Source organism: Schistocerca cancellata, chromosome 3 (assembly GCF_023864275.1).
Source record: "Schistocerca cancellata isolate TAMUIC-IGC-003103 chromosome 3, iqSchCanc2.1, whole genome shotgun sequence".
Taxonomy (NCBI): Eukaryota; Metazoa; Arthropoda; class Insecta; order Orthoptera; family Acrididae; genus Schistocerca; species Schistocerca cancellata.
The window spans coordinates 4,875,580-4,892,767 of NC_064628.1; the positions used below are offsets into that span (position 1 = coordinate 4,875,580).

The following is a 17,188-nucleotide window of genomic DNA, read 5'->3' on the forward strand; positions in this document are numbered from 1 at the left end:
ACAAGCGACTTCTAATCAAGCTGCGGGCCTATGGGGTATCATCTCAGTTGTGCGACTGGATTCGTGATTTCCTGTCGGGAAGGTCGCAGTTCGTAGTAATAGACGGCAAATCATCGAGTAAAACTGAAGTGATATCAGGTGTTCCCCAGGGAAGTGTCCTGGGACCTCTGCTGTTCCTGATCTATATAAATGACCTGAGTGACAATCTGAGCAGTTCTCTTAGGTTGTTCACAGATGATGCTGTAATTTACCGTCTAGTAAGGTCATCCGAAGACCAGTATCAGTTGCAAAGCGATTCAGAAAAGATTGCAGTATGGTGTGGCAGGTGGCAGTTGATGCTAAATAACGAAAAGTGTGAGGTGATCCACATGAGTTCCAAAAGAAATCCGTTGGAATTCGATTACTCGATAAATAGTCCAATTCTCAAGGCTGTCAATTCAACTAAGTACCTGGGTGTTAAAATTACAAACAACTTCAGTTGGAAAGACCACATGGATAATATTGTGGGGAAGGCGAGCCAAAGGTTGCGTTTCATTGGCAGGACTCTTAGAAGATGCAACAAGTCCACTAAAGAGACAGCTTACACTACACTCGTTTGTCCTCTGTTAGAATATTACTGCGCGGTGTGGGATCGTTACCAGGTGGGATTGACAGAGGACATCGAAATGATGCAAAAAAGGGCAGCTCGTTTTGTATTATCACGTAATAGGGGAGAGAGTGTGGCAGATATGATACGCGAGTTGGGATGGAAGTCATTAAAGCAAAGACGAGATCTATTTACGAAATTTCAATCACCAACTTTCTCTTCCGAATGCAAAAATATTTTGTTGAACCCAACCTACATAAGTAGGAATGATCATCAAAATAAAATAAGAGAAATCAGAGCTTAAACAGAAAGGTTTAGGTGTTCGTTTTTCCCGCGCGCTGTTCGGGAGTGGAATGGTAGAGAGATAGTATGATTGTGGTTCGATGAACCCTCTGCCAAGCACTTAAATGTGAATTGCAGAGTAATCATGTAGATGTAGATGTAGATGTACCAATGAAAGGATTTGTAAGTTTTACAGCTACATGGAAAAGTATATTGTCACTTAACGTGAAAAAAACGTATCTTCACCTGGGAAAAAGTGTATTTTTATCTGAGAAAAAATGTATTTTTGAAACCTGGGATCCATTTTTTCTTCTCCATGTATATTCCCTGTTCAAATACAAGACTTGGCCACAGTTTCTTTCTTTCACGATATTGGTATTAAATGTTTGTTCAAATTGTCCCAAGCTTCAGATAACCAGTACATGATGTCATTTATTGTTGTGTCTTTCATTTTGTCTAAGATGAAACAGTCCTCTCTTTCAATTAGAAATCATAGAAGCTTATTTCTGTAAACCAGTTGTAGGCTTTGTAACACAGCCTGAGCCATTGCTTGCGATATAGATGTTACATTTGGCGGCATAAAGTGCTTGGAAGCCTCCACTCTGAAGGATGAGAGGGAGCATTGTCAGTCAAAAGTAGAGCTTTAGATGGAAATCCATTTTCTGTATTGAATCTTCTAACAGAGGGAACTATTTGTTTCTCGAACCACTCAATAAACAGAACACCAGTCATCAATGCTTTACTTTGATTTTTGTAATAAACAGGGAGAGCGTTCATATTCATGTCTTTTAGGGATTGTGGTTTTGCAGATTTTCCATTTACCATCAGGGATAATTTGTTAATTGGCACAACGCTGCTACAGACTTTAAACAGTAAGGCATTGTTTAATCATTTTAAATGGAATTTACTTTCGAAGCAAGAGTTTTTATAGGGAAGGCTTTAAAATTCAGTTCAGTTTTGTTTCGTCAGTGGTATAAACTAGCTGTGGTGGCAAAATCAGCTGGTAATTTTTGTCCTCTTATTGTTAATTATCATGTCCCATGACACTTCTTCCAACAGTTTATCCAGTTATTGCTGGCAGTAAATGTTGGTAAACAATTCATAAGTTTGTTCAGCTGCAATGAATTTTATTGAATCACTACGCTGTCAAAAGGAATGCCATTTTTCCTTTCCTGAGCAAACCGCAAGAAAGTTGCTTCATCAGTTTTATCATACAATGACATGGTAGTTGTGACACTGCTGTGAAATTTTTCACTAGTTGCTCTCAATTTTCCTCCATTTTTTCCAGTCACTGATAGTGGCTTTTGTAGTACTTTCCTTATTGTCAAGCCACTTGAGCACTTCAGTCTTTCTTTAATTGCTCAGGAACTGTGTTTTCACTTGCTTGACATTGCACTGTGTGGTACAGTACCTTTTTTTATACATACAGTATTAACTTAATTTATGAACAAAAAGCATGTACACAGTATTGTATATGTTTGTACAAAGTGGTATCCAAAAGTTTCCAAAATTTGAATTCTGCACACAAACAGTTATGAATACATTGAAATACTGCCAGGTGTCTCCCATCTTTGATTCATTATGGTAAGTGGCTGCAAGCTGAGTGGCTGGTTGGCTGTTGGTGAGCATGTTTCCATTGTCATCTTTCTTGTGATGTCTGACATGAAAGAGGATCTTGTGTGCTTACGATTACGTTTTAAACTTAGGAAAACCACTGCAGAAACATAACAAATCTTAAAGCAAGCTTTTGAAGTCAGTACTTTAGATCAGACCCAGACTTACAACTAATATACGCATTTCAATACTGGGAAAATATTGCCTGGTGATGACAACCATTTCAGCTGACCTGTAACAGGAATCACAACAGAAAATGTTCTGAAAGTGAGGGATCTGGTTCTGTTTGATTGTAGTAGAGCATCTAAGGCTCCTGCAATGCCTTGGGAATAAGTTGTGGTACAAGTAAACATATCCTGTCTGAAGAATTGAACATGAGAAAGATTTTGACAAAATTTGTGAAACAATTGCTGCAGGACCATCAGAAGCAATTTTGTGTTGAAGTCTCCAGGAAACTTAAAACAACTGCCTCAAGATGGTGGGATTGTTTATAAAGAATTTATCCTTCCTGCTCAGATGTCAATAAAGAGCTCTGTTATGATGTTCTAGAACTTTTTTAGGGGGGACAGGGGATACAACATCCACAGAAATGGCTTGCAGATGACCGGATACTGAACCATGACAATGCGTGGCTGCGTGTAACCTACAATGTTCAGGAGATTTTGGCAAAAAATGACATTTTTTCCTCACCTGACATACTCACCAGAATAACTCCATGTGACTTATTAATTTTTTGAAAGATGAAAATAAAGTTGGAAGGACAAAGATTTGATTCAAGCAGAATTGCAGAGGATACTAAATGCCCTAATAAAAATGCATTTTGAAATGGCAGAAACATTGGCATCTGTGTATTCTCTTCCAAGGGGACCACTCTGAATGCATTGGTGCAGAATTAGATATAGGTAAGGCTTAATAATTTTAATTAATAAATTTTGGGAAATTTTGGCTACTGCCTCATTACTACGTAGTTTTGATCTAATGATAACTTAATCGTATAGTCTGGTTGTCTATGAATAATGTTATAGAAATTATGACAGAAAATGAAATAAAAGCTTATAATCAGATCACAGATGCATTACTGCAGGAATGTGCTGAACACTCAGAATTATAAATTTTATAAGGAACTGACCTACTCATCTGCTTAATTACATGTTATACGAGCACTCTAACTTATATAACGATTTAAGAATTTTCCATAGCAAACAGTTGCAGATGTAAGAAAATGCTTTATGTTGACCAAATGAATAGCTTTTGAACCAATGACTGTTTCAGTCTGTTTGACCAAATGAATAGCTTTTGAACCAATGACTGTTTCAGTCTGTTATACATAGGAAAGGAAAGGAAATATGGATGCTACTCAGGTCTTGAGTCAAGTAGTTAGATGGGGCAGAGACAGTAGTTAGCAGATCGGAAATATGGAAAGGGCTGTATGGAATTGTAAAACAGAGATGAAAGGGGGATATAAAGAAATGTTAAAATAATGGCAGAAACAGAGAACAAGGGAAGACTGAAGGATGGAAAATGAGGTGGACAACAAAAGGCACAAGCAGCATAAATTAAGGCTAGGTGGTGGGAGTCAGGTACATGCTGTAAACCAAGTTTTTCCTTGCAGAATTCTTTAGGACATTTATTGAACAATACAATATTTCCCATATACTAAACCAAATAAAAATGCCACGGCTGTTGCGTAGTGTATGCTGTGATGTGACATCATGCAAATGTAACAGACCACTGTCTTTGTTCATTGAGCCTCACTGACAGTTTAAAGGTAGTTGTATTAATGTATCATAAGACGTTGAATAATGATTGCATATCAGATGGTATATAGGACTGAATCACAGGTTTCTGTTTTATTATGAAATATGTATTGCTGGTGATGGAGATAGAGTAGCTGGCGGGACAATAATGTCTTGGTTTAATTTGGCAGGATATGAACCATGTGCTTTGACACATTCCACGTTTCTTGAAGTTTCTCCTCCTTGATGGAATCTGCTGAATGTGATGAGTGACTGGAGTCAGTATCATAAAGACACAAATTGACGAATAGTACAGAAACTGAATTTAATGTTGTGGAGACTGAGAGAATACCAAAAAATTACCGTGTGTGTGTAAAATTTTGTTCAGGATGAACCTCGTCACATCGAATTATTTCTTGAGATCATGACTGTGCAGGAGAAACTACTTGACAAAGTTCCTTTTCATTACACATTTCATAAAGCTGTTGTCCAGGTATATATGCCAGCATCGCAAGCTGAAGGTGAAGAGACATAGAAAGTATATGAGGATTTTGAAAGAGTAATACAGTACGTAAAGAGAGATGAAAATCTAATGGTCATAGGGGACTGAAATGCAGTTGTAGGGGAAGGCTTGGCTTGGCTTGTTTGGGGGAAGAGACCAGACAGCGAGGTCATCGGTCTCATCGGATTAGGGAAGGAAGTCGGCCGTGCCCTTTCAGTGGAACCATCCTGGCATTTGCCTGGAGCGATTTAGGGAAATCAAGGAAAACCTAAATCAGGATGGCCGAACACGGGATTGAACCGTCATCCTCCCGAATGTGAGTCCAGTGTCTAACCACTGCGCCACCTCGCTCGGTCTGTAGGGGAAGGAGTAGAAGAGAAGGTTACAGGAGAATATGAGCTTGGGACCAGGAATGAAAGAGCAGAAAGACTAATTGAGTTCTGTAATAAATTTCAGCTAGTAATAGTGAATACTGTGTTCAAGTATCGCAAGAGGAGGAGGTATACTTGAAAAAGGCTGTCATTAACACCCAACACAAATCTTCAAAGCCAGAAGAGCTATTGGCAAAACTAGCTGTTTCTTCAAACTAGATTTAGTCTATGCATAATGGCACCTGCCAGTTTATATTGATACGCCTTAAATCCCAGAAGTAAAAATGTCTTATGGAATCTATAGGTACAAAACAACACATGTGTGGCAATCATATCCCAAAGCTTTTTTAAACAAAGCATTTGGGGAAATCTTCAATCTGTAAATTGCTTTGATAATACCAAGTGTACAAGAGCAAAAACTTAGAAATTTGAAAGCACTCTTTGATACACTCTAAGCTAACAACTCATGAAGCCATTTTGATAAACGTAGTTCTTTCAACCTATCATTAAATACCTGGGATATGTTGAGCAAACCAACTGTCAAGAATGTGGACAAAATAAATAATCTTCCACCTCCAAAAACCTGAAAGAACTACAATAATTTCTTGGAAAAGTAACATACTATGAAAAGTTCATAAGTAAAGCGGCCCAAGTAGCTCATCAACTCAACGAATTAAGCAAATAAGGTTGGCATTTTCTATAGTCCACTGCATGTTGGAAAGTTTTCATATAGTTAAGGATTCTTAAGATGTGCTTTCTGCATAGCAATCTTCAAGCCAATTAAACCATTTACATTGGTCCCTCACACATCACAACATGGTATTGGGGCCGTACTGTCACCCAAAAAGGCAAATGGCAACAACCAACAAACTGTGAACATCTCCAATGCTTTATCATTGGCATGGTCAAACAACTCACAAATATCAAAGGAGGAACTGGGTATTATTTCTGGTGTAAAAACATTTCACATCTACTTATATGGTACTAAATTCTATTAAATCTTCAACCACAAGCCACTTACTACTTTTTTGGGAACTTTATCACAGCTTTCTTCAGAGAAAATTACTACATCTGTTGGCTCCGTTCCTTAGCAGTTACTTTTAAGATAAGCATAAAAGCCACATCTCTAGCATGCTAATGCGGATGTACCGTCTCATCTACCCATGGAGTCAGAAAAAGAATTCAACACAAAGATGCACAATGTTCACATCTAGATGACAACATGCAACAAGTTCTAGATAAATTCCCTATCATGGTCTACAAAGTACCGAAACCCTTGGAGCAAGACACACTACTCTTCAGGGTGGTGTCATTATTTCAAAATGGATGGGCAGAGCAGTTACTGAAAGGTGCAGACCTGGCCTATAACAAATACTTCTTCTTCCAATGCTATCTACCCACCGGGGATAGTGTCCTCAAGCTGGCAATACAAGAAACTGGATGTCAGGTCATTATGACACTCACAATACAGATCTGAATCCTCTAGTAGTTGCTCCACCAGTTGCACTAGGGGATGACCCATCTTAAAGCAATGGTGTGTCGACAGGTATACTGGATAAGCACTGACAACAGATTGAAATAACACCTACTCCAGTCATGCATTTATCCAAAACCAACTAGTCCTGCGACAACACTTTTCCTTGTGGTCGGATCAAGAGCACCTTTCAAAGCGGTTGCACATTGTTCGTGCCAGAGAAGGTTCAGCATGAAAGTTTTCTCTATATGGTCTGGATGACATTGATTAACAGCCACACCATGATCCAGCCACTAGAAAACACATTTGCTGTGGATGGAACCTTACTCAATACTATCAGACAATGTTCCACAAACTGTGTCATCTGAGTTTGTGTCATTTTGGCAGAATAATAGAATCCAACACCCAACCACTACTCAATTCCACTTAGCATCCAACTCAAGAGGCTGAGCCACTGGACAGCACACTCAAACTTCAGAAAACAAAAATTGTGCTGCCAATGTTATTCAAGCCGCTAACTTGCAGTCTAGGTCATACTACTGTAATCTTTCCCAAGTCTGGACTCACACATTTAGTAGCACAGAACGGCGAACACAAGACAATGCTCCATTCAGCAGTACTAAAGAGTCCTCCAAAGTAGTACGTTAAGTCAACAATTTAACAATTGCAAATTTCAGGGAGAGCCTGCAGCAGTTAGACTGGGATGAGGTTTACCATGAACCTGATGCCAATTTAAAATATAATTTATTTCATGACACTTTTGTAAATGCATTTGAAAACTGCTTCCCCAAGAAAATAGTTAAATATACTCGTAAGAAACCATGTAACAAACCATGGCTTACTAAGGGTATAAAAATATCTTGTAATCAGAAAAGGGAAATGTATCTGACAGCAAGAAAGAGTAGTGACCCAGAAACTATCAAACATTATAAAAACTACTGTGCTATATTAAGAAAAGTTATTAAAAAATCCAGAAGTATGTGTATCGTGTCTGAAATCAGCAACTCTGATAATAAAATTAAAACAATTTGGAATATTGTTAAAAGAGAAACAGGTCAACCAAGAGCACAGGAAGACAGTATTACCATCAAATTGAATGAAAACTTTACGGACAAAAAGTCAGAAGTTGAAAATATTTTTAATAATCATTTTCTAAATGTTGTGGATATAGTAGGATCCAGGTGTTCGTTAGAAGATGCTAGGCTGTTAATGGAAAGGCCATACCTATGCAATTTGATAGAATTGAAATCTCACCCACTTCTCCCTCTGAAATTAGGAAAATAATAAACTTGCTTAAAAGCAAAAACTCACATGGAATTGATGGCATTTCCAGCAAAATGCTAAAAGCTTGTTCTCAACAGATAAGTAAGATTCTCAGCCACCTATAGTAATCACACCTGACAAACAAGAATTAACTGATGAAATTGTCAATAATGTCTTTCAGAAAATTACTAAGTGGTTCCTTGTAAACGGACTCTCACTGAATTTTGATAAGACACAGTACATACAGTTCCGTACAGTAAATGGTATGACGCCATTAATAAATATAGACCTTAATCAGAAGCATATAGCTAAAGTAGAATATTCCAAATTTTTAGGTGTGTCCATTGATGAGAGATTAAATTGAAAGAAACACATTGATGATCTGCTGAAACGTTTGAGTTCAGCTACTTATGCAATAAGGGTCATTGCAAATTTCGGTGGTAAACATCTTAGTAAATTAGCTTACTACCCCTACTTTCACTCATTGCTTGCATATGGCATCATATTTTGGGGTAATTCATCACTGAGGAATAAAGTATTTATTGCACAAAAGTGTGTAATCAGAATAATAGCTGGAGTCCACCCAAGATCATCCTGCAGACATTTATTTAAGGATCTAGGGATATTCACAGTAGCTTCTCAGTATATATACTCTCTTATGAAATTTGTTATTAACAACCAAACTCAATTCAAAAGTAATGGCAGTGTGCATAACTACAATGCTAGGAGAAAGGATGATCTTCACTATTCAAGATTAAATCTAATTTTGGCACAGAAAGGGGTGAATTATACTGCCACTAAAGTCTTTGGTCACTTACCAAATAGTATCAAAAATCTGACAGATAACCGACAAGTATTTAAGAAGAAATTAAAAGAATTTCTGAACGACAACGCCATCTACTCCATAGAGGAATTTTTAGATATAAATTAAGAACAAAAAGAAAAAAAAAAAACAAACAAAAAATTATAAAAAAAATTTTTAAAAACAAAAAAAATAAAAACGTTGTTATATTAACTTAATTATGTTGTTAAAATAACTTAATTATGTGGTTATAATAGAAGGAAACATTCCACGTGGGAAAAATATACCTAAAAACAAAGATGATGTGACTTACCAAATGAAAGTGCTGGCAGGTCGACAGACACACAAACGAACACAAACATACACACAAAATTCAAGCTTTCGCAACAAACTGTTGCCTCGTCAGGAAAGAGGGAAGGAGAGGGAAAGACGAAAGGATGTGGGTTTTAAGGGAGAGGGTAAGGAGTCATTCCAGTCCCGGGAGCGGAAAGACTTACCTTAGGGGGAAAAAAGTACGGGTATACACTTGCACACACACACACATATCCATCCACACATATACAGACACAAGCAGACTTAATTATGTCATGTATTGGAAAATTTGACTCATTCCACATCATTACGAAATATCGTATTCATGATCCATGGAACTAGTATTAATCTAATCTAATCTAATCTGTTGAAAGCCATTGGAGGGATCAATTATCCAAAGTTTTGACCAAAGAGTCAACTGTCTGGCACTGTCACCAAATTAAAATGAGGCTGTGACAGCCATGCCCCTACAAGCCACCGCATGACACCTCAGATTGCCCTAAACCTAGTCAGGCCTTATTCATACTGTTATCAGTGTCACAACCGCTACCTCCGCATGCACCTAGCACAACAGCGGCAGTTTGTACAATAAGAGGTTACAGGAGGTTGAGTTACTCCCAGTAAATTTTTGTGCAGTGACCTCTAACCTCAACCCCCCCCCCCCCCCCCCAAATCTGCCTGACATCACTCCTTGAGGTCTTAGAAACTTGTGGATGTGGACTATTAAGACCCAAGGGTAACCCAGGTTCCCTGCATTAAGCACTCTGATAATGCACTGCACTAGCTGCAGGCTTTAAATTAGGCAAGTATCACCATACCAGTCTCTCTCTCCACGATGCCAAAACTGTTGGTTGAGCTACCAATGTATCCTCAGAGAAGGGCAAAGCATTGTCCAGGTCATTTCCGGCCCTGTGTCCTGGTGAAAGGGGGGACGGATTTTATATATACAACCAGCTGTAAGAATGATGCAGAGATGTTTGAACTTACGTCAGATGGCAATATCAGTAAGGGCCGCACAAAGCATCTCTCTGTGGGACAAGGCATATTTCAAACAGAGCAACCAGTAAAGGCTGTCACCAGAGGCAGCTGCAGGGCCTCCTCTGGTGACACACTAGCAATAAAACCAATGGCATGGCAAGCTAAGTTGTTTCCTCTGTTATATGAGGCCAACCATAATGCATCATAAACAGACTGCCTATGATGACATCACTTTGGATTTGGAATTTTGCTTGGTTATTCAACAAATTACTTACTTTGGTTAGTGACAACTTTCCCTTTGATTGATAGTTGTGAGTTCACTCACAAATGATGTAAAACTGTCACTCTCTTTTGACAGTGGTACACGAAATGGACTGACTGTTTGCAGAAAAATTAAACTCAGCAGTCACTCTCACAACAAACTTATTAGTGGTGTTGTTGCTGTTGTGTTCTTCAGTCCAGAGACTGGTTTGACACAGCTCTCCTTGCTACTCTATCCTGTGCAAGCTTCTTCATCTCCCAGTAACTACTGCAACCTACATCCTTCTGAATCTGTTTAGTGTATTCATCTCTTGGTCTCCCTCTACGATTTTTACCTTCCGCGCTGCCCTCCAATACTAAATTGGTGATCCCTTGATGCCTCAGAATATGTCATACCAACTGATCCCTTCTTCTAGTCAAGTTTTGCCACAAATTTGTCTTCTCTCCAATTCTATTCAACACCTCCTCATTAGTTATGTGACCTACCCATCTAACCTTCAGCATTCTTCTGTTGCACCACATTTTCAAAGCTTCTATTCTCTTTTTGTCTAAACTATTTATCGTCCACGTTTCATTTCCATACATGGCTACACTCCATACAAATACTTTCAGAAATGACTTCCGGACACTTAAATCTATACTCAATGTTAACAAATTTCTCTTCATCAGAAATGCTTTCCTTACCATTTCCAGTCTACATTTTATATCCTCTCTACTTCGACCATCATCAGTTATTTTGCTCCCCAAACAGCAAAGCTCCTTTACTACTTTAAGTGTCTCATTTCCTAATCTAATTCCCTCAGCATCACTTGTCTTAATTCGACTACATTCCAGTATCCTCATTTTGCTTTTGTTGATGTTCATCTTATATCCTCCTTTCAAGACACTGTCCATTCTGTTCAGCTGCTCTTCCAGGTCCTTTGCTATCTCTGACAGAATTACACTATCATCGGCGAACCTCAAAAGTTTTAATTTCTTCTCCATGGATTTTAATTCCTACTCCAAATTTTTCTTTTGTTTCCTTTACTGCTTGCTCAATATACAGATTGAATAACATCGGGGAGAGGCTACAACCCTGTCTCACTCCCTTCCCAAGCACTGCTTTGCTTTCATACCCTCGACTCTTATACTTGCCATCTGCTCTGGTTTAGTCAATTTATCCAGGTCCCATCTCCTTAAATTCCCACCTTTTTGCAGTTTCTTCAGTTTTAATCTACAGTTCATAACCAATAGATTGTGGTCAGAGTCCACATCTGCCCCTGGAAATGTCTTACGATTTAAAACCTGGTTCCTAAATCTCTGTCTGCCCATTATATAATCTATTTGAAACCTTTTAGTATCTCCAGGCTTCTTCCATGTATACAACCTTCTTTTATGATTCTTGAACCAAGTGTTAGCTATGATTAAGTTATGCTCTGTGCAAAATTCTACCAGGCAGCTTCCTCTTTCATTCCTCACCCCCATTCCATATTCACCTGCTATGTTTCCTTCTCTTCCTTTTCCTACTGTCGAATTCCAGTCACCCATAACTATTAAATTTTCATCTCCCTTCACTATTTGAATAATTTCTTTTATCTCATCATACATTTCGTCAAGTTCTTCATCATCTGCGGAGCTAGTCGGCATATAAACTTGTACTACCGTGGTAGACATGGACTTCGTATCTATCTTGTCCACAATAATGCGTTCACTATGCTGTTTATAGTACTTACCCACATTCCTATTTTTTTATTCATTATTAAACCTACTCCTGCATTACCCCTATTTGATTTTGTATTTGTAATCCTGTATTCACCTGACCAGAAGTCTTGTTCCTCCTCCTACCAAACTTCAGTAATTCCCACTATATCTATCTTTAACCTATCCATTTCCTATTTTAAATTTTCTAACCTACCTGCCCGATTAAGGGATCTGACATTCCACGCTGTGACCCTTAGAACGCCAGTTGTCTTTCTCCTGATAACAACGTCCTCTTGAGTAGTCCCCACCTGGAGATCCGAATGGGGGACTATTTTACCTCCGGGATATTTTACCTAAGAGGACACCATCATCATTTAAACATACAGTAAAGCTGCATGCCCTTGGGAAAAATTACGGCTGTAGTTCCCCCTTGCTTTCAGAGGACAGTCTTACTAATTCATGAATGGCACTGGGTGAGCACTACAAAACCCAGGTGGCGTCAGAGTTTTAACACAGTAGAGTTGAAAATTTTTTAGCAGAGTCTTGTTAAGGTTTAAATATGAAGTGTATGCAGAAAGTAAGTTCCATATAGTAATAAAAACAATACAAGTACAGATACAGAAACACAATTGATTGGAAAAAAACTACAAATCTTAGACTATCTTTCTACATAGCTCCCAGCAGTTTGTAGGCCCTTGCGTAGCATGGCTTAAGTTTTTTGTATGCCTTCCTCATAGAACATTGCTGCCTGTATCGTCATCCATGTGTAAGCTCTTCATCTTTGCTGAATGTTTGACCACCGAGGAGTCTTTTCAGAAGCAAAAAGAGATGGTCAAGGGTCTACGGCCTATGGTCAAACTGGCATCAACCTAAGTTCTGTAAGAGTTTTTGCAGTGTAAATTCAGTCATTACCATGAATCAAAACCAGACCATTTGAGAGTTTTCTGCAGCGTTTGTTCTGTATTCCATGACATAGTTTGATAAGCATCTCACAGTTTACAGTTACATTGATAGTTTCACCTCGAGGTAAAAAATACACAGGTAGAATGCCATATTCAGAAAAGTCACCTAGAATCCTGGGTCAGGAGAGACTTACTGGACAGAATGAGAAGGAAGACCTTTCCTTCTCATCTCTTCTAGTAAGTCTCTCCTGACCTGGGGTTCTGGGTGACTTTTCTGAAATGTACCCCTTTCCCTAAACCTCTCCAGTCCTTTTCCTTCACCCCTCTTCCTTCCCCTTCAACTCTTCTGCCAGAAAGAAGAAGAAGCCTCTGGCTCCAAAAGCTTGTAAAAGTTAAATCTTTTTGTGTGTGTGTTCTCCTGCTACCGCTTAATTTATACCCTTTAAAACTCATAATAAATTTACCCATCAACTGACAGTGCCGCAAAACATAGCAACTCAGTCACTCTGTAACCTTGTTGGTTACATTTTTTTATGTTTCTTGTGGTATTAGTTAATAGGAATAGATCATTTCTGATATAGGTATAATAATAATGATCTCATGATTGTAAATGTCATTCATATATTTTTGTGTGAGTACAACCCTCCCTAAATGGGTGATCCAAAATGCATGTGTTATTCTTGTATTAGTTTTGGGAAATGACACATTTAGATCTGTGATGATGTTGAGCACTAATTTATCCTTTTCATAATATTCCATCCTACATTTTCCATTGTTTGACTTAGAACTGTGATATTTGTTGGATTTTAAATTTGTTTTTATGTTCTACAGGGGAGAGAAGAAAGTAATCTGCAACAAATTCCCTCAGCAATCAGCTGTAACATGTTTGATCTGGCTCACCAGTGGTCCCATAATTTATGGTCTAGCTGATGGGAAAGTACGAATAGCTAATGCCAAAACCAATAAATCACATCCATTGTATAGCACAGAATCATATGTAATTGCTCTTGCAGCAAAGTAAGCAAATTTGGTTGTACTTTCTCATAAATCGGACATGTTTCAAACTGTTTAAGAAACATAGGCCTATATTTTAATCTGTATGTCTTTCCATTCAATGTAGTTCTCAGGGAACTGGATTCATCTCAGGTCATGCAGATGGTGCTGTTGTGCGTTACTATGTCACAGAAGATGCAGCAATGGAGAAAATGGTGAGTGAGCAACTGACAATACTGTGCGCTATTTGTCCTAAGTGATGATGGTGACAGAGAAATGATGCACAGATTTGGAAGCTACAGATGAATAATTGATTCAGATGTGTATTTTATATCTCATTTAACAAATACAAGATAAATTTATAGAAAATCTGTGATACTTGCTACCACAGTTCCATGTGAATTTCACTACCTCTGCTGACGTTCAGTGTGTTCAGTTTGTCTGTGCACTCGCTATCACCCAGATTGAGTTGTTATCTTTTTGTGGGCAGTTCATTCAACAAATTTATGACATGTTCGTTACTAGGTAATTCTAATTTATACTGTTATGTAGTTGCATTTCTGTCCTGTTTGATTTGTGATTTAAGTGTGTTAATGCTAAAGTGAAAACCACCATGTTCTGCATCTTCTTGAACGTCCATCCATCTCTCTGGGGGTTACTCATCACTGTCACACACATCAGACTCACGATACATAAGCAGTATATTGACTTTCATGTGATGAGACATTAAATTCTAAGCTTACATCCGGTTTTCACTCAACTTCACAAAAAAGTTGCATTTTCATACACAGTATGTACAAACGAAGAAAGTCCTAAACAATTCTGCCTAAGCCACTAGTGATCATATTTTTTTGCAGTATGAAAAACAGTCCAAAAATAAATATTACGAAGGGACTAACAACTACATAGTTGATCCACATCTAAATAATTCACTGTCCAAAAGAACATCATATGAAATAACTGGGAGAAACAAGTACAACGTGTGTTAATGAAAATTCACAAATAGAAGCATTAATACCATCTTACATCAAAATAAATTTATGGACCCTGAATATTACTGTGCAGTTATTAAAAAACATCCTAGAAATCAATACTGGTTGGATAATTTAAATTATGCTGTGGTTTTGATGGATAGGCATTAGTTACCCAAGAAGAAATGGAATCAAGCACTCCAGATGGTTCTGAATGAATGTCAGGTTACTCCTGAGCAAATCGAATTGAATTGAATTTTATTTGATCCTGTAAGATTACATTGTATACAGTAAATGTATGTGTAATATAAAAGCACTCCATCTTCAGGCCACGAATGGCCTACTGGGACCATCTGACCACTGTGTCATCCTCAATGGAGGATGCAGATAGGAGGGGCGTGTGGTCAGCACACCGCTCTCCCGGTCGTTATGATGGTATTCTTGAGTGAAGCCGCTACTATTCGGTCGAGTAGCTCCTCAATTGGAATCACGATGCTGAGTGCACCCCGAAAAATGGCAACAGCACATGGCAGCCTGGATGGTCACCCGTCCAAGTGCCGACCACGCCCGACAGCGCTTAACTTCGGTGATCTCATGGGAACCGATGTATCCACTGTGGCAAGGTCATTGCCAATGTGTAATATAGGACATGTGAAAAGTATTAACATTCATTATCACTTTTCTTCTACAACTTTAGCTTACATTTTTACATAATTGATAATGAATAACAATATATACAAATTTAATGGCATAAGTATTCTGCAACACTGTAAAACTCTTTTTCAATGACATAGTCTTTAAGTTTCTTTGGAAAGTCATTGTCAAGTACACTATCTTGCAGGTCTTTAGGCAGACTTCTTAGTAGTCTGATACCAGAGTACTGGGGTCCTTTTTCTGGCATTGCCAGTCGGTCGGGTATGCTCCGTACTTCATTCTTCCTTCTTCTATTGTGGTTGTGTACACTAGCATTTGTAATCCAGTCCTTACTACCTTTTGTGATGTACATTCTTGTTTTTTATATATACAACGATGAAAGAGTTAAGATACCTAACTTCTTGAAACAGTTTCTGCACGTTTCAGAGGTCTTTCTTCTTAAAATGGTCCTAACTACTAACCAGTTCATTTTCCAACAGCTATTGAGTTGTCACATTTGCAGATATGTATGCTCTGCTCTCAAGCTGTTCCATATTTTGGTCACTATTTAGTATTGTCATGTCAGCAGCAGGTTTTAAATTGTAAGACATTTCCAGGGGCAGATGTGGACTCTGACCACAATCTATTGGTTATGAGCTGTAGATTAAAACTGAAGAAACTGCAAAAAGGTGGGAATTTAAGGAGATGGGACCTGGATAAACTGAAAGAACCAGAGGTTGTACAGAGTTTCAGGGAGAGCTTTTTGGAACAATTGACAGGAATGGGGGAAAGAAATACAGTAGAAGAAGAATGGGTAGCTTTGAGGGATGAAGTAGTGAAGGCAGCAGAGGATCAAGTAGGTAAAAGGACGGGGGCTAATAGAAATACTTGGGTAACAGAAGAGATACTGAATTTAATTGATGAAAGGAGAAAATACAAAAATGCAGTAAATGAAGCAGGCAAAAAGGAATACAAACGTCTCAAAAATGAGATCGACAGGAAGTGCAAAATGGCTAAGCAGGGATGGCTAGAGGACAAATGTAAGGATGTAGAGGCTTATCTCACTAGGGATAAGATAGATACTGCCTACAGGAAAATTAAAGAGACCTTTGGAGATAAGAGAACCACTTGTATGAACATCAAGAGCTCAGGTGGAAACCCAGTTCTAAGCAAAGAAGAGAAAGCAGAAAGGTGGAAGGAGTATATAGAGGGTCTATACAAGGACGATGTACTTGAGGACAATATTATGGAAATGGAAGAGGATGTAGATGAAGATGAAATGGGAGATATGATACTGCGTGAAGAGTTTGACAGAGCACTGAAAGACCTGAGTCGAAACAAGGCCCCCGGAGTAGACAACATTCCATTGGAACTACTGACGGCCTTGGGAGAGCCAGTCCTGACAAAACTCTACCATCTGGTGAGCAAGATGTATGAAACAGGTGAAATACCCTCAGACTTCAAGAAGAATATAATAATTCCAATCCCAAAGAAAGCAGGTGCTGACAGATGTGAAAATTATCGAACAATCAGTTTAATAAGCCACAGCTGCAAAATACTAACACGAATTCTCTACAGACGAATGGAAAAACTGGTAGAAGCTGACCTCGGGGAAGATCAGTTTGGATTCCATAGAAATACTGGAACACGTGAGGCAATACTGACCTTACGACTTATCTTAGAAGAAAGATTAAGGAAAGGCAAACCTACGTTTCTAGCATTTGTAGACTTAGAGAAAGCTTTTGACAATGTTGACTGGAATACTCTCTTTCAAATTCCGAAGGTGGCAGGGGAAAAATACAGGGAGCGAAAGGCTATTTACAATTTG

General features: G+C 38.4%; 1 protein-coding gene and 1 pseudogene across 1 annotated transcript in view; one reads left to right on the top strand and one right to left on the bottom strand.

Annotated features, from left to right (window-relative positions):
* LOC126176767 (intraflagellar transport protein 172 homolog) overlaps positions 1 to 17,188 on the top strand; it is a 387,842-nt gene that overhangs the window by 88,750 nt on the left and 281,904 nt on the right. The window contains exons 6-7 of the mRNA XM_049923936.1: positions 13,595 to 13,780; positions 13,884 to 13,971. Of these exons, the coding sequence (XP_049779893.1) occupies positions 13,595 to 13,780; positions 13,884 to 13,971 (274 nt within the window). The remainder of the gene's footprint in view (positions 1 to 13,594; positions 13,781 to 13,883; positions 13,972 to 17,188) is intronic.
* Positions 15,242 to 15,359, bottom strand: LOC126177858 (5S ribosomal RNA; annotated as a pseudogene).